The 19,018-nt window shown below is 38.0% G+C and overlaps 1 protein-coding gene across 1 annotated transcript in view; it reads left to right on the forward strand.

The window, feature by feature from the left end:
* The first annotated feature begins 246 nt into the window (after window positions 1–246).
* The window catches only part of LOC131052735 (origin of replication complex subunit 2), a 55,108-nt gene continuing 36,336 nt past the window's right edge, over window positions 247–19,018 (forward strand). Inside the window, exons 1-4 of the mRNA XM_057987330.2 lie at window positions 247–317; window positions 602–834; window positions 1,124–1,294; window positions 1,500–1,606. Coding sequence (XP_057843313.2) covers window positions 706–834; window positions 1,124–1,294; window positions 1,500–1,606 — 407 coding nt within the window. The 5' untranslated portion in view covers window positions 247–317; window positions 602–705. The remainder of the gene's footprint in view (window positions 318–601; window positions 835–1,123; window positions 1,295–1,499; window positions 1,607–19,018) is intronic.

Here is a 19,018-nt window from a genome sequence, read left to right on the forward strand (position 1 = left end):
TTACAATTAATAAATTACTATTTCAACTACAAATTAACAAAATAGATAAATAATATAAAATAAATTAAATAAAATAAAATAATATATTAATTAAAATTAATAAATTACTATTTCAACTACAAATTAACAAGCAAGTACACTATGTGCACTTGTTTTTATGATACTGTCTTAATTAAACTAGAATCTTTGACCTTTAATATATGACTATTTCTATTTTTTTTTTAAAATAATAATGTGTAAGCAATATAAACCCTTCATTAAAAATAAACACTATAACCTACTACCGCAGCGGTTGGGATGAGGCGTCTTTGGTAGCGGTAATTTGGAAATTGACTGCCCAGCAATGTTTTTAATTTTTTTAATTGGAATGCAGTCTGCAAATGTTATTAGCTCCTTTAATGCACATTCGCTGCCATTTTATGAGATGAGGAACCAGATTGTTGGGATCTAATGCAAGAAAACTGAAATTAGTGCAAGGGAGATTTAAATGACTTTAGGCTTAATGCTTTTATCAATTAATAAAAAGAACCTTGTTTTCCCGCCACGAGGCTTTGGATATGAAGGGGGAGGTCTGAAGCATACGCGGTATGCTTTTGCACAGCTTGAGAAGGCGAATCAAAAGAGGAGAGAGTTGCTGAAGAAAAAACTGTAAAAAGACCCAGAAAAATTAACAAAGCAAACTCGATCTAGTTGGAGCAGAAATTAATGGCTCCCAAAACAGCAAAGCGGAAACAGAGAAAAGCAAAGTTTGTGTCGTCTCCTGAGACGCTGTCCACTTCAAAAAAGTTGAAGACCTCGAAAGGTGCACATCCCACTGCCACTGCTACTGACGAGGTATGTGATTAGCATACCCCTTTTTAGTATATCACGTTGGTTTTTCATTTGTTCAATGCATTTACATATGCAGAAAGCTGATATGCACTTGAAAAGGTTATCATTTAGTTCTTGCAATTAGGGAATGAGGCCCTATATAAGGTTTTCTTCTCATTTACCTTATATATTGTTTGAATTTTGCTCCCTGAGTTTGGACCTCGTGACCAATCTTATGAATAAATTAAGGCATATCGAGAACTTGCTTGGTATGATGGGTCTAATGAGTATCATCCATTCTAATGAAGAACAGGAAGGTGAATTAGATGCTCGCATTTTAGAGGCCGTTGAAGGCCTTGGAGTAAGCGATGGCGAAGAAGAAGACCTGGGTTTCTCTCGAAATTATTTTATTGCAAAGGAAGCAAATGGTTTAGGGAACAAATCTAGGAAGAAAATAGCGGATATTGATCTAGTTGATGAACAGGTGAGTGGTACATAAGCATTCAGTCAAAATAGTTGCACTAAATCAAGAAATCGATCTAAATGCTTGTCACTATACATATTCATCCCCATCTGCACTGCAATTCTTTTTTGGCCTTACTTCTTACTGTATTGCTTGGTTTGCAAGATTAATTTCTGCCCATCGCTCAAGTTTTAACTTGCCTTTCATCTGACAATCTCGAAAACAGGAACTGAGAGCTGCGCTTTTGGCACTAGTCCCGAAACATGAAAAAGAACAAGCAGCTTTGGTGGACAGTTATAAATCCTTGTACTCAAAATGGCATTTTCAATTGAGGTTTGGTCACGCTTTTGCTCTGCACACTAATCTTAAGCTTATCTCATCTAATGCAGCTCAGATCTGCTCAATGTCTCAAAATATTGGTTGTTCCAAATGGCTTCTTAGAGGGGTATTATGCTTTAGTGACAGTAATCAACAACAACAACAATATGACTTCTGATATTAACAAGGTCTCAAATTGTTTGGTGTTCTAATGGCATCTTGTAGGGGTATTATATTTGAGTTGACAAATTCAACAACAATATGAGTTCTGATATTAGCAACGTCACAACATGACCCTCTGCTTGCAGTGTCACAATCAATAGTGTCGCAATGTCCTCTGTTGATAGCCTCAGGACCCAGTTTTCATTTCATATTCATCCTTCTCTTTCCCACATGTCATTCATGCTTTATGACCTGTTTTTGTTTGTTGTTTGATTTTTGGCACATCATGATCAGACATCAACTTAGTTTCCAGGGAGTGCCGGAGACAATGTCAAATGTGATTTAAAGTAAAATAAATCTTCTGTTTCAACTTATGATACCCAAATTGTTTGTTACTTTGTACTTGGAAATAATGCAGCATTTCTTCACTTCATTAATGCAATTCTCCGATTGTCACAACTTATGGCATCTCAACAACTTTACAGATCCTAGATAAATGTTCTTATTGTAAGGCAATGAAACTAACGTTGCCAGGATTTCATGATATAATGTTAGTATTTTAATACCATACCTAGTTAGCACAATTGTAATCTAGAATAAAGATATATGTGCAACTATGTATTGGCATAATCAAAGTGGGAACTGTATGAAGCATCATTTCAAACAGCAGCAAAGCGTGTTTAAGGTTTGGTCATAGAAGAGATGCAATATATACATAACCTTTTTAATGAAAATAAAATTATTGTATCTGTTTACTCTTTTCATCACACAAAGAGACACACATATGAGAAGAAGCCAATAAAACTTGTGTAAGGGTCGACTTGTTTTAGTACGTGCTGAATTGGCTGCCCAATAATTATGAAACATGTGCAAAATGCCAGAAGTTACTACTTCAACCATATTAGCAAAAATCTTTCTTGGCAATACTTTGGCAAACCAAAAGATAAAGATTTTTTCAACTGCCCTGGAAAATATCAGATAAGATTTAGGGGTTAGGGAAAAATTAAATAAGTTGCCTCATAAATCAGAAAAAAACCCACCCAGGAACCCCAATATTTGACCAAAAATGGGGAAAACTGCCAAAGCTTATGGAAAAACATGATTCAAACTGGGCAGTGAAAAACACATAATTTAATTGTGATTTTCTAGGTCAAAGATTAGTTAACTGGTTTAAAAATTTTGCAGGTTCTTCAAATAAAAAATGACATTTCTGCCAAGTTGTGATTTTTTGCAATAAAAATTTGTTTTTTTGGTTACTGCGGTTCCACTTCCAACTAACCCAATTAGTGTCATATGATAGGAATTCATTATATAGGACATTTTCTGCCACCCTGACTGCATCACAAGGTACCATAACACATCCTCTATGCCAATCGGCACCCACCAGTTCCATTTAAACAAAAGCACAATGAGATCTGAATCCCATGCCAAGATGTCTACTGAAAGCTAGGTCAAGAGTGACATAAACTTTTGATTTACCATAAAAAATTTGGAGGCACTGGGAAGCAGTAGAAAATGACAAGACAAGGCATCTGAAACTTAAACAAATTTTTTTGAATCAAATATCAGAGTTTTAGATATAAGCCTCCAAAAACTGTAGGAATGGCAAATGCCATCTGCTCTAGGAAATGTTTCCAGTTTAATTGGAAATGCTACTGAAATTTCTGTCTAATTGAGAGGAAGATTTGAGCACTAGAAGTATTCTTTTGAAATCCTTTCGTACAAATGTTAGCTGATTATATAATTTACTGTTCTTAATAAATGACCCTGACTATTGCTGGGATTCCAAATCTATGTTTGGAAATGGATGGTGGAATGGGATTGACTCTTCTCTTATCATGAAAATGACTAATTTGTCAAGAAGTTCTGTGTAGGATGATGTGAATTGGATTGAGTGGCAATGGTTGGTGGTATAGTCATCATTTCAGAATTTAGTACTGATTTCCACTATTTTGTTTTCAGAGCAATAGCCTCGATAGAGCTTTAAGCTTGTCACCAATCAGAGTGAGTCTGAAGCTTATGAACAAGGGGACAGCTGTCCCATTTTCCTCTCTTGAACTCATCTAGCGTAGTTTTGTACATCGTTGGGTCTTACATATTAGAAGGTCTCTAGCTATGGCCCTTGACTTAAGTTTTATTGAATTTTTTTATTTAGTTTTGGTCCTTTTGGACAATGATGTGCTGTAAGACATTCAGACACCACCTTTGTTAGGTTCTTGAGCTGCAGTCTTGTAGTTTGTGGTTTTTTGGAGGCAAAAAAATTATTAAGGATATCTCTGTGTCTTAAATGTCGACATTTTGTACTCTCTGAGCTACAAGGAAAGTATATCCTTTTCAAAGTTTTTTTGTTGGGTTCAAGTCTACAATAGCCGTGTCTCATGATTCTCAAAAATAAACATCAGATTAGTCCTTCTAAGAGTTAAGTTGGATGATTGTTTTGTTGAAGTTTACAGCCATCGTTTCTTGTAATATGCAAGGCTTAGCATCATGTTTGTTATTTTTTTAGATTAATTAGTTGAGGTTTTATTGGAGTTAATTAATTGGTGGTTCTACTGGAGTCCCTGCTATTGAAAAAACAAAACAAACAATGCTACATTTTGTCCAACTTCTTATTTTAATATGAGATATTTAAATCGTTTGGGAAGAAGTTTTATTCTTTGATTTTTGTTTCCTGTTGGCAATTGTTGTCTAACCTCCATTCTTGGCATATAAATCTCCAAGTCAACATACTTCTCTCCCATGATACCTGCATTGTAGCCTCTTTAGAAGAAAGAGAAACGAATTATTGAATTTCTTGAAACATTTCTGAACATTCAGCATCATTGGCTAAAGATACTTTCAATAGCTTCAACACACCCTCTCATAACAGTTTGAAACGAATTGCATTATATTCCTTTAGAGGCAACCCTTTGGGTACCATCATTTCTGCCTATGGTTCCTTGGGTACCATCATTTCTTCAATTTTGCTTTTCAGTTGGCAATAGTTGTCTAATCTTAATTCTTGGGACTTACAATCTATAAGTCAACATACTTTTTAACCAAAATACTCGCATCAGAGGAAAAATCCTCTTCTAAAGAAAGTGAAACAAATATTCAATTTCCTGAAACATTTCTGAACATTTAGCATCATTGGCCAGTGATACTATCAATGGCTTTAACACCTCTTCTCATAGCAGTTCAGAACAAACTGCATTATTGCCCTTTCGAAGTTCCTCCTTAGGTACCATCATTTCTGCCTCCGGTGCCTTCTCAAGAAATGGATTCTTTTCTGTCAAAACCACCCTACAGGGAGAATGCATTGAATCAGAGCTAAAAGCTTAATTGACTGCAGAAGTACTATCGAGGGCTGCAAAGCTACTTCCAGCACTGAACTATACTAATATCTACTATGTCATCTAACTTTCACCATTTTTCCTTTCAGTCATAAAGGTTCCAATTGGTGACACCAACCAGCTCATGAGAGAAGCAGATGGCAGGGCGCAGCCAACTATTTGGTGCTGTGGTTCTGCATCCTGCCACCAGGTCACCTTACCAGCTTTACATTTTTTCTCCAGACAGGCTCCCAACAATTGACTTATATCAAAACACTTCCTACATTTGAAAGCCAACATCTCATAATCAAGAGGTTGCTTCCAAACATCAACCCAATGTTTAGCTAGAGAAGACCCAAATATAAATCCAGTTCTACCAAAAAATGTGTGTAAGTATAATGGGAGCACCTTAGGGTTTTAGGAGATATGGAAACAAAATTACCAAAGAGTTGCCAATGCATTCTGAGGTAGAAGGAAGCCCAAAGTGCAAGGGCAAATTAGGCAATCTCACCCAAATTGCAACAATGATGAAATTTCCTGTAAAAGGATTATAATCTGGGAACTAGGGTTCTTTATATCTATAAATGGTGTTTAAGCTAAGTAGGCTTGATCTTGGGGGAATCTCCATTGTGAAGCATGCTTGAGTTGGAGTAGTATTGGGATGGGCGACCTCCTAGGAAGCCTGAATCCTTAACCTTGTGAGCATCACCTAGATGCAATGTGTGCTAGGTGGACTATTCATGCTCATAAAAATTGCAATGTGTGCTAGGTGGACCATTCAATCTCACCCAAATTGCAACAACTATGAAATTTCTTGTAAAAGGATTATAATCTAGGAACCAGGGTTCTTTATACCTATAAATGATGTTTAAGCTAAGTAGGCTTGATCTTGGGGGAAACTCCATGGTGAAGCATGCTTGAGTTGGAGTAGTATTGGGTTGGGTGACCCCCTAGGAAGTCCCAATCCTTAACCCCTATGAGCATCACCTAGATGTAACGTGTGCTAGGTGGACCATTGTACTTCCTAGCTGGCACAATCATAAGTGATTCACACCTCTTGTTAAAACATGAAACATATTCATTTTGGCATGGTTTCTTTTAGGCCAAACCATAAAAAACTTGGTGGAGGTGGTGGTGCGGCAAGGGGACGCTTCCCCCAAGTCCCCACATACTGGAAATTAAATTGGTTTCTTGATTTAATCTGAGAAAGTGCCTGTCCTTTTCCCCAAAGCTTCTTATATTTGATGCTTTACTTTTTATATTCCTCCCGTTGTTTATAACTAGGGAAGATGGGTTTGGATTGCCTTAAGGCAACATCCGAACCCATTTAGGACTGGGTCCTATCTTAAAGGGGTAGCGTGCCCCCAAGACAATTCCGGCCCCATCCTCCACGCTACACTAAAAAAGCCTCACGCCACAATAATATAAATTGGCGCCAAAAGGATTAAGGCTGACCTAGGTCAAAGATCCATATAAATAAAGATAAAGTACAAACACAATCAATTACTACATTCATTCATGCAATCAGCAAACTAGCTCTGCAAATAAAAGGTGCAAATTTACCCAAAGATTGTGCGAACTTGTCAAGGATTGTGCGAACTTGTCCAAGAGGACATAGGCCTTTTTTGGTGCAGACTTGAAGTGCTTAGAAGTGCAGATCTGACATACAAAAAGGATTAGATCTGGAGAAGCAAGCTAAGTATTGTATTTGTCCAATTAAGAGAGAATATATAATCTGACCTGTGGGTCTTTAATGCTGGGTTTCTCCTCCTTGGAGGTTTTCTCAGGGTATTTGTGTTTGTCTCTTGTTTACTTGTTTCATTTCTGAGTTTACTGAATTATGGTTTACTAAAATGTTACAAATTTGATTAACAAACTAGGGCATAATTAAAAGACATAAATCTGATTAACAAACTAGGGCATAATTAAAAGATATAAATCTGACTACTGATCTAGGGCACAAAAATTAACATGGTATCAGAGCTAAGGTGTCACTAACTTCAGATTTTAGTAAATCATTTACTACATATAGTTGTTGTTTGTTTTCAGATTAAAATGTCAGGTTTGAGGGCTGAAGATAGACTTGATGGAGCCCTTGATTTTGCTGCTTGGAAAGTCTGTATTCTATTGATCCTTGAAGAGAATGATCTGCTGAAATTCGTAGAAGAAGAAAGGCTGTCCCCTCCGGAAGATGTTGAAGAGCTGAAGTAGTTCAAGAAAGACTCCCTCAAGGCTAGGAAGATCATAATTGAATCCGTTAAGAATCATCTTGTCATTGTCATATCAAAATTTGCATCTGCCAGGGAAATGATCAAACACTTGGAAGGGATGTATGAAGTCAACAACCTCAGCAGGGCTTTTGCTCTAAGGCAACAACTTCTTCACATGAAAATGAAAGAAGAAGACTCAATCATAGCCTACTTCATGAAGATCAATGAATTGAAGGACAAACTATGCACTCTTGATTGCCAAATTTCTGATAAAGATCTTGTTAAGATTGCATTAAATGGTCTACCTGATGAATGGAAACCATTCATTCGTAGCATTGGTGGAAGAGCTGATCGTCCCAACTTTGAGCGTCTTCAATTTGATTGCATTGAAGAGGAATTTCGAATTGAGGTAAGAGGAAAACTCAAGAACTCTCACAAAGATGATAATCATGTTCTCTTAGCTAAATCTAGGAAAGGTGGACATTGGAAAAAAGAAAAGAGAAGCAAAGATTTTAGATCCTCCTCCTATGATCCAAGGAAGAAGTCAAGAGATTCCTCTCACATTCGTTGCTTCAGATGCAATAAGTATGGTCACTATGCCAGAGATTGTCAAAATGATCCCAAGGAAAGGGAAGTCAATTTAAATGAAGTTGCCGATCAAAGTGAGGACTATCTTCTTATCTCTGCTCTATCTAGCGATATTCCTATGGACAGTAATACTTGGATAATTGACAGTGTTGCCTCCAGACACATCTCAGGTTTTCGTGAGCATCTTTCAGATCTAATTGAAAAAGACACCAACCTTCATGTGGTAATCGATGATGACGCTCGATACTCGGTAAAAGGTTCTAGTACTACCTCTTTAAAACTAGATTTTGGTATTTCCTTACAACTCTGTGATATTCTTTTTGTACCTGGTATTAAAAGAAATCTTATTTCCATTTCTGCCTTAGAAGATAAGGGTTTGCAAATAGCATTTTCTGAAGGGAAAGTACTTGCTTGGTCTAAGAAATCTAATTTCAAAACTGCTCGTGTTATTGGAAATAGATGTGATAGTTTATATAAGCTTGCAGCTAATCCAATTCAAGCTCTCATCCATGAGGCCCCTGAATCATGTGAGCTATGGCATAGAAGACTTGGACATCTACACTTTCAAGCTCTCCCCACTCTCGGTAAAATGGTTAAAGGTATACCTAAACTTAGTTTATCTCATGATGATGCTTGTAAAGGTTGTGCAATGGGTAAGAATGTAAAGAATCATTTTCATAAAAGCGATAGTAGGGCTAAAGAAAAGTTAGAACTTATTCATTCAGATTTATGTGGTCCTATGTCTGTAGCATCTCCTAGCGGTTTCTTGTATTATGTTATCTTCATAGATGATTTCTCTAGGAAAACATGGATTTACTTTCTTAAATCTAAAGAGTTTGAAGAAGTCCTAAACAGATTTAAAGAATTTAAAGCCTTAGTTGAAAACACTACAGGAAATCGAATTAAATGTTTAAGGTCTGACAATGGAGGTGAGTACACCTCAGGTAGTTTCTATGACTTCTGTGTTAAGGTAGGAATTAAGAGGGAGTTCTATGTTCCCTACAATCCTCAGCAAAATGGAGTTGCTGAAAAAAAGAACAGGGCCATTGTTGAAGCTGCAAGAGCCATGATTCATGATCAAGACCTGCAACCTTTTCTATGGGCGGAAGCATCCAAAACAGTAGTTTACATTCAGAATAGATGCCCTCATCGTGCTCTAAAGAATGTAACTCCTGAAGAAGCCTTTACAGGAATCAAACCTGACATCAGCCACCTAAGGATATTCGGGAGTCTGGTGTATGTTCACACGCCTAAAGAAAAACGAACCAAGTTGGATCCCTCTGGAAAGAAAGACATCCTAGTGGGATACAGTGAATCTTCCAAAGCCTTCAGGATCTACATTTCAGGTCAAAGGTATGTTGAGGTAAGTAGAGATGTAACTTTTGAAGAAGATATTGCTTTCAAAAGATCTAAAGGTTCATTATCTGACAATAACGATATGGTGTATGAAAATCAAGATTCAATAGTTGATGCTAACCCTAAGATACAAGAGGAGTCCATTGACCTTCCGAATCTGGAAGTTCAGAATGACCCAACAAAACCCATGGTCTCTACCGATATACCTCAGGACATTGTGGTCTGCAAGAAGAGACCACTTTGGGTTAGAAACACGATTCAAGATGCTGAAGGATTTGTTGCTCCCAGAGGAACCTTTAGAGATAGCAGGAGATTCCAAATCCACGCCAACTACATTTCTGTGATGTGTAATATCATTGAGTTTGAACCTCACAATGTTGAAGAAGCTATGTCCCATCATGCTTAAAAATCAGCCATGGATGAAGAGTATGGGTCTATCATCAAGAATGATGTCTGGGACATTGTACCCAGACCCAAAGGTAAGTCTGTTGTTTCTTCTAAATGGTTGTTTAAAATTAAGCATAATGCTGATGGTAGTATTGAAAAATACAAAGCTAGGTTTGTAGCTCGTGGTTTCTCTCAAAAGGAAGGAATAGATTATGAAGAAAATTTTGCTCCTGTTGTTAGATATATTTCTATTAGATCTATAATAGCTATTGCTGTAGCCAAAAGTTGGGCACTGCATCAAATGGATGTTAAGACAACCTTCCTCAATGGTGTCATTGAGGAGGAAGTCTATATTGAGCAACCAGAAGGTTATGTAATCCATAAAAGAGATTCTCATGTTTGCAAGTTGAAGAAAGCCTTATATGGGCTCAACAGACTCCTGGTGCTTGGTATGAAAGAATTGATAAGTACTTACTAAGCTTAGGATTTCATAAGAATGATGCTGATGCTAACATTTACTTAAAGGTTTATAATGATGATATGCTTATTTTGGTTGTGTATGTGGATGATTTATTTCTCATTGGTGAAAATAAACTAATCATAAGATGTAAGAAAGAATTAGCCTCAAAATTTGAAATGAAGGATTTAGGTCTAATGCATTACTTCCTAGGGTTAGAAGTATGACAAAATTCCAATGAAATTTTTCTAAGTCAAGGAAAATATACTATTGATATTCTGAAAAGATTTAGAATGATGGATTGTAAACCCATGCATACTCCTATGGAATCTAACTTAAAGAAATTAAGTGTTTTTGCAACTAACTCTGATTTTGCAGATCCATCCGAGTACAGGCAGTTGATTGGAACCTTGATGTATCTAGTCAATACAAGGTCAGATATCTGTTATGCTGTGAATGCCCTCAGTCAGTTCATGAGCTTGCCTAAACTTGTTCACCTGGTGGCTGCCAAGCACATTCTAAGATACCTGCGTGGCACTATTGGTTATGGGCTGAAGTATTCACTTAATACCTCAATCTTCTTGGAAGGCTATTCAGATTCAGATTGGGTAGGAAGTGTCAAGGACAGGAAAAGTACTTCAGGTATCTGCTTCAATTTGGGCTCTGCAGTGATCTCTTGGGCATGTAGAAAACAATCTTCCGTAGCATTAACCACTGCAAAAGCTGAGTACATTGCAACATCCGTTGCATCTAGAGAAGCAATGTGGCTTCACAAACTCCTTGTTGGGTTATTTGGTCAAGCTAGTGGTCCTACCACCATTCATTGTGATAATCAAAGCTGTATAAAGATGTCAGTAAATCCTGTGTTCCATGACCGGTCCAAACATGTGGAAACGCACTATCACTTCATTCGGGATATGGTGCAAAGAGGCGCCATTCAGTTAAAGTATATTAGCACAGATGAACAGGTTGTGGATATCCTTACCAAACCCTTATCCAGAGTGAAGTTCGAATACTTCAGAGACAGACTTGGTATTGTGGAAATTGAAACCCTGGTTGAGAGGGAGCTCCAATCTCAGTGACTATCTGCTGCGCTTTGATCATTCCTTGCTTGTGTGCAAGAATGAAAAGTATTCAATCTATGCTTGTGTGCTAGATGGAAAATTGTAATTATGTAAAGACCCACTTGTGTATTACACTTCCTATGCTTGTGTGCTAGAACCATCCTATGCTTGTGTGCTAGGTGGAAGATGTAATTCTATGCTTGTGTGCTAGATCCATTCTATGCTTGTGTGCTAGATGGAACTCTAAAGGTTCAGATTATGTATTATCTTCTTCTCTAGTTAAGAGGGAGTGTTGTTTATAACTAGGGAAGATGGGTTCGGATTGCCTTAAGGCAACATCTGAACCCATTTAGGACTGGGTCCTATCTTTAAGGGGTAGTGTGCCCCCAAGGCAAGTCCGGCCCCATCCTCCACGCTACACTAAAAAAGCCTCACGCCACAATAATATAAATTGGCGCCAAAAGGATTAAGGCTGACCTAGGTCAAAGATCCATATAAATAAAGATAAAGTGCAAACACAATCAATTACTACATTCATTCATGCAATCAGCAAACTATTTCTGCAAATAAAAGGTGTGAATTTACCCAAGGATTGTGCGAACTTGTCAAGGATTGTGCGAACTTGTCCAAGAGGACATAGGCCTTTTTTGGTGCAGACTTGAAGTGCTTAGAAGTGCAGATATGACATACAAAAAGGATCAGATCTGGAGAAGCAAGCTAAGTATTGTATTTGTCCAATTAAGAGAGAATATATAATCTGACCTGTGGGCCTTTAATGCTGGGTTTTTCCTCCTTGGAGGTTTTCCCAGGGTATTTGTGTTTGTCACTTGTTTACTTATTTCATTTCTGAGTTTACTGAATTATGGTTTACTAAAATGTTACAAATCTGATTAACAAACTAGGGCATAATTAAAAGACATAAATCTGATTACTGATCTAGGGCACAAAAATTAACGCTTCCATCATAGGCAATCCCAGTCAGTTAACTAAGAAGTCTTAAGATAACTAAATCCGATCCATTCCTTAACTGTAGGCAGTCTGATTAACTAACTAGTCTGAGATAACTAAATGTGACTTAAGTAACTGTCAGTTTTAGCAAGGAAAGCCCATTTCAACTCAACTGCCTTATTCCATTAGATTACTTGCTCCTAATTTATGTGACTACAACTTATCTTTTTGGTATTCCTATGCTGTCAGCCATTTATTCAATGCTACAGATTAGAGGAGTGGACCCCACATTCCATTAATGTCAAACAGACTACTACTGGCTGTAAAATTGCTGCTGGACATAAAATCCTAATAAGAAAAAGCTATGAATTTATTTCTGAAGCCAGCAACAAGCAATGCACACAATAAAACACTAGACTATCCCTCAATATCTATTCTGATTGATTGTGGCAGCTTCCATAACTATTTGCTTTCAACAGCCAAATTGGAGCATCATGACAGGGGATTATTTACTTTCAACTTCTAAATACTTTCTTTGGTTATAAATTTTGATGCATCCTTGGCACTGACTGGTTAAGGAATTCTGCTATTGTTATGTTAAGCCTGGAACACTTGTGTATGACTTTTGCTTTAAATAATGAATAGAATTGCATTGTTGGCTCTGCTCCTTCCCACCACTTTCAAATTCTTCTATTAGTTGTAACCTCTGTGTCTACCACAGAAAAATGTGTAATTCTGGCTATTTGCTAGCAAGCCAGAAGGCCAGGCTTTCAATAAACGTATTGGACATCAACCAAGGAGAAAATGATGCTTTGAGAGTGAAGCCTGTAAACAGGGAAGGCGAATTGCACACCAAAACATAGTAGCAAAAACATAAATGGTATAATTAACTCATACTGAGGTTTATGTCTATCTGCAAAGGACTATGTAATATACTTGCTATCAATTTTATTGGTTGTTATTGGTTATAATCTATGTTAAGGTTCGATCTCTTGAACCTGTAGGTTTGGGTCTGATCTGGCCCAGATGTGGATCCAGGTTCAGATCGCAAGGGGATCCATCCAGGGTTCTGAAAAAACATTGAGGATTCATTGGGAACGAACCTAGATGAACCTTGCCACGAATTTTGTGATATTTTTTGCTGTCACCACTGCAAATGCGCCACATTTCCATTATGAATAGCATTTAAAATATTCAAAAACCTTTTTGTTTTTTATTATAAAAGCAGCAAAACAAGGATGCTGACCCTATACAAACTCAGGCCAAACAGGCCACTTACAGCAGGTCACAAACATACCATTGTCAGCAAAACAAAGGCCACAACAAACCACTTACAACACACTAGCAGTACAACTAGGAACCCACCTCAAGGGTGGGTAGAAATTTTGCCCACAACTTGGGGAAGAGTTTGGGAGGAGGAAGAACTACCTTTCCACCTACAATTAACAACAGTTCTCAGGCAATACTATTGTTTAGATCATCATTACAAGGGGGATCATGAGGGGAAATCCACTTAGAGGGTTTGTTAGCACCTGGAGTAGAACAAGAGCAATAGGATGAGTAAGTTCCACAAGGCTAGAGGAAACCACATTAGTAGCAAGAGCTAGAGTAGGATCCATGGGGCCTGAGGAGGCCACACAAGCAGCAAGAGGCTCAACATCATCCTGGGAGGATTCATCATCTGTTGATGTTATAGCTAGGTCGGATCCCTTCTTGGGCCGACCTAGCACGTCTATGTGACTAATTGGCCTTTGGCCTTAGTCACACCCTATATGGAATTTGTAACTTGCAACGTGTAGCATTATATCATTATTGTTATTTCTATAAGGCCGACCTATTGTGAATAGGTGCCTGGCCGACATGCTATAATAAGTGTCTACCTCCTATATAAAGGAGACGAATTGTCATTCAAGAACACACATCAGCGAATACAATCACACACAATCAGGGAATACAATCATACACACAGCGAATACATTCTCCATCAGCAGAGATCAGCAAACACCATCTACAGTCAGCGAATATCTCCTAAGGACAGCAAATTCACTTCTATGCATAGCGAACTATATTCCAAGGTCAGCGAACCTTGTTCTAGAGTCAGCGAACCTGAATCAAGGTGCACCGAATCACCTTATAGAGACAGCGAACTGCTTTTGGAGACAGCGAACTTCCTTGTGGCAGCAAACACCTTCTCTTGATCTCCAAATAAGTGTATCACAGATAAGTTCCTTCATTATTGTGTATGCCCTAGTTTGGAGACATATTACTACTGTGCATAGCCTTCTGATTCTAAATGCTTCAAGTGTTGAAGCCGAATTGTAAAGATACTGACTGATTATTGCATAATAAGATCTGAGATTTATAGCTGGGTTTTTCACCTCCAAGAGGGAGGTTTTCCCATGGTATCACTGTGTTATGTGTGCTTTCTGTTTTTTACTTTCAGTCTGATTGCTAAAATTAACATCATCAACCTATGAAGAGTCATCAAAAGAAGAATCGGAAGCCTGGACAGTCAGCTGATAACCAATAACATCCTTTCACCAAGGAGCAGTGCCTTTATAGCGTGAGAGAGAACAATCCGTAGCTAAGTGATTGATTGAGAAACATCTACAACAACGAAAGGGGATGCCCTCATAATATAGTGATTGAGTCCTTGGCCTATCCCCAACCATAAGAAACACATCCTTAGGGAGAGGTGTAGAGATGTCAGTGTTGATCAAAATGCGAGCAAAAGTAGAATGACCCATGAAAGAAGTGGTATCATCAACCTTCAAGAAGTGGCTAATAGAGCTGCCAATGGCCTCATAAGAAGAATTCTCCCAAAAATGAAGGGGAAGGTTCAGTAAGAAGGTTAAAAGAAGTTGTCCAGGGCTTGACCGAGAGAGAGTTAACTTCCCAAACCCATGGCTTGCTCAACATGAAGTCACAATCATTAGAAGAAGCAATAAAAAAACCTTTAGCACAAGGGAAGAGCCCAATGTTACCAGCAACCAAGGGCTTCCGAGAATCCATCACCCAGTGATGTAGATCCGAGAGAGAAGGCCAAAGAACAACAAATCTACACACCAACCCGCAACATTGGTAGAAATCCACATTTTCTACCACATCTTGGCCACGAACCACAATAGGGGAGGTCTTGGCATAAGGAAGAGGATGAGATTTCCCCTTGGGAGGATGAGCAACAATGGATCTAGCAACATGAGCAAAGCTCCGCCCACTGACAGTGGAAAAGGACCTTGGAGGGGGGACCTCAACACACACAACAGTTAGAGTAGCCGGAAACTCCTATTAGATACAATTCGGATAAACGTCAAATATTGTACCCACGCATGCCCAAAAAACCTTGATTTTCCAACCGTGCCAGATACTATGTGATTTGGTTTTTTAAAAATTTGACGTAAATCTTTCTAAATTTAATTTTAAAAAACTTAATGCATTTAAAAAAAATAAAATTGGTATAAACAAAACCTACACCAAATGAGGACAAATGAAATGTTTTTCTACTTTAGTGACCCATTTTTTGGGTAATCTTCCAATGCAACTTTGCAATTTTTGCATATTGTAAAATGTTAAATCAGCTTATATTTATAATTATTTATGTAGCAATAATGTGTCTATATTGCTTTTGAAGTAATGAAAATCTACTCTAATAACTTAAAAAATCGTGTTAAATATATGTGTATGTGTTTTTATGAATGATGTATCCAACTGTATCTATATTGGGGGTCTTAAAAAATGCATGTATCTGTATCCGTATTCGATACTGTATCCGTATCCGTGTCCATGCAACTTTGACAACAGCCAAAGCCCAAAGGAGTACGTCTACTAGGAGAATGCATAAGGGGCAAAATCCTCTCACCAGTGGCAGTGAGAATTGTTGTAGGATAGTGTTGTAACGTTTTCACTCGTCACCCCATTGCAAATGGGGACCCCCACTTTTTCTGCTTTGTAGTATAGAGGTAGAGTCTTTTGCTATTAACCTTTGTGTTGAAGAAGCTGGTGAGTCAAAAGTTAATCAAGTCAGGATTGTCTCCTTAGGATGGAATGAAGACAACCAGTTATCAAGGCTTTTGGAATGGATGACTCATCTTTTGCTTGCAGGGCTAGGAATGAAATGAATGACTAAGGCACTACCAGTGACTTCCTTTGCTCTTTCATGGCATTAACAGTCACTTCCTTTGCCCTTCCTTGGCATTGATTGCCTTCCTTTGCCCTTCCTGTGAGATGTGAAATGAGGTGATGTGAGATGATGTGTCAAGTAAGGTCAATTTGACCATGACAAGCGAGGAGGTTTGATAGATGCATCCCTTGGATGAAGTTTCACCGGCTATACAAAGTTTTCTTCATCATCCAAGAGGTCTGATCGCACTTCATTTAGGGGCAGGTTGCAAGGGCAAAATTTGTTTAAGTGTATGAAAATTTCCTTTGCTCTCTTGCTGGAGCGGCTGCACTTCCATTGCTCCTTCAAAGGAGTGAACTTCCTTCCCTTGCCACCAAGGAGGTCCAAGATGCCTTGAATTCCAATATGGAACCTTGGTCAAGCAATGAATTTGGTTTTTCAACCAGCAACCTGAAAATTTGGCATAGTATGTGCAAATTTCCTTTTCTCTTCAATTGGAGTGAATTTACTTCCTTTGCTCCTCCAAAGGAGCAAAGTGACTTCCTTTGCTCTCTTGAAGGAGTGACCTCCCTTCCTTTGATACTTGAGGGGAGCGACATAACTTCCATTGCATTCTAAGAGGTGATTTGGTGAACTTGAATAAATGAAGGAACAAATTGATGAAGACATGATGGAATGATGCTGGAAAGTTTGAAGTTTAAGTCATTTCCCTTGCTCTCTCATTGCAGCAAATTCTCTTCCTTTGCCAGTGGAAGGGAGCAAACCTACTTCCTTTGTCAATGGAAAGGAGCGACATGGCTTCCAAGGCATTCTTTGAAGATAATTTGATGAATTTACACACATGGAGAACAAAACCTTAAGGCATGAATTGATGAAAAGGGACAAATTGATGAAAAAGTTGCTAAGAGCAAGCTGGATGGCGAATTCAATGCACTTCCTTTGCCAATGGAAGGGAGCGAACTTCCTATCCACGCCCAACAGCGATTGAAGGGGTATTTTTGGCACCAAAGTTTGAATTCAAAAGGAAAAAGTTTAATGCCAACCAAGCCGGCCACCTTAAGGAGACTATAAATTTTATTGGAATAAATGAAGTCGGCCTATAACTAAATGGACACATCTTTTCCTTCAAATGCCTATAAATGTCAAGTTGAAATCAGTCATGTGAATGCAAAAGCAAAGCGAATTCCTTCTCCAAACAGCAAATTTGAGAGCAGAGCAGCGAATTTAATCTAAGAGCAGCGAGTTTAATCATAATGGCAGCAAATTCATCTTCAGCATGGCAGCCTGGGTAGAGCTAAGTGAACTTTCCATATGTTATCAGAGCTGTAGCAAACACAAATCAGACAAAATCAGAGCTATAAGGAATAAAAGATGGACGGAATTTAGCACATGTTATGTGTGTTTGATACCTACTTGTTTGTTTTGTAGATAGCAAAGGTGGAAATCAAAGGGGGCCAGATTGTAGGAAGATCAGAACAGTACTCCAAGGAGGAAATTTCCACATCAAGGTCAATGTCCAAGATACAAGGAAGATTAGAATTCTACTGCATGAAGGTCTATACTATAAAGTTTATCAACAATCTTCACAACTTTGAAGTCAAACATGGAAATAGATGTCTTCAAGAGGAAGGATTTCATCGACAAGCACAAGGGTATCAAGGAAGGTGACTTCACAAGAAGGATTTTGAGGTATTCAAGAACTCTCATTGCATCGTGATGACATGAAAAGGGTCAAGATCCCGAAGTGTAAAGGAGAGATCATACAATCATCTCAAGGCAAGATAAGCAAGCAAAGATAGAGGATTGGCTTGACCATAACGATGCTTTCCATCACCATCACCATCACCACATTGAGCGAGCTTTAGATGTTGAGTATCAAGAGATATTACCCGAAGTATCAACATCCCTTCATGATGTTGAATTAAATCTACAAGTGCAAATTGAGGTGGCATTCCAGTCACTACTCACCCAATCAGAAGGTTCCACATCGGCATGTCCGGATACAATACACCTGACGCATCATATGGAGGCACAAACTCCAATGTACCTACCCCCACTATCTATTGGTCAAATATTCAAGAGAAGACATGTGTCCGAATATTGTAATTATTTCATTCGTTGAGAAGAGTTTGTTGTAACAAACCCTAATTAGGGTTTTCATCTTGCAATCTCGGCCATTGATATGGATTCAATCCAGGCCATTCATTTGTAAAGGGAGCACTATAAATGGCTTCTCTCTCTCATTTGTAAAGGTTAATAGCGAATAGTAGGTTAATAGTTAGTAGCTCAAGAATAGTTTAGTAGAAGTTAGAAGTTAGAATAGAGTAGGAGAAGAGGAAATTGTTGCTAAGGCTTGTAAATGGATATACTCTTTTCATTGAAGATATGGTGAAATCTGTTATTTCAACAAGCTACATGGTTTCTACTTCTCATTTGCTTTCATGTTGATTAGTTGAATGATAGAGCGTGGTGCATGATTCATGGTGAAACTCCTAATCCATACCACTAGCAGTTTATTGATTGCAAATTGGCCTTGTGTGGTCAACTGGAATACTTGAATGAGCTTAAGTTCAATTGTTATTCAATCATTGATATGCATTCAATTAATGGTGTCTATGTTTGGTAATGATTTGAAAACCATCTAATTTCCTTAGAAGATCGCACTAAGCTTTGTAGAGTTGTTGCTTTGCATGTCAAACTAGGCTTAGTGGAGTTTTACCAAAGATTATTCATTGTCTCTTGCATTCTTAGGAGTAGTGTAGTTTCCTCAAACCTATCTCTTTTGCTCTTTTTTATTCTCCAAGCAAATAGTTAGAATCTAAGT

Source organism: Cryptomeria japonica, chromosome 8 (genome assembly GCF_030272615.1).
Source record: "Cryptomeria japonica chromosome 8, Sugi_1.0, whole genome shotgun sequence".
Classification (NCBI taxonomy): Eukaryota; Viridiplantae; Streptophyta; class Pinopsida; order Cupressales; family Cupressaceae; genus Cryptomeria; species Cryptomeria japonica.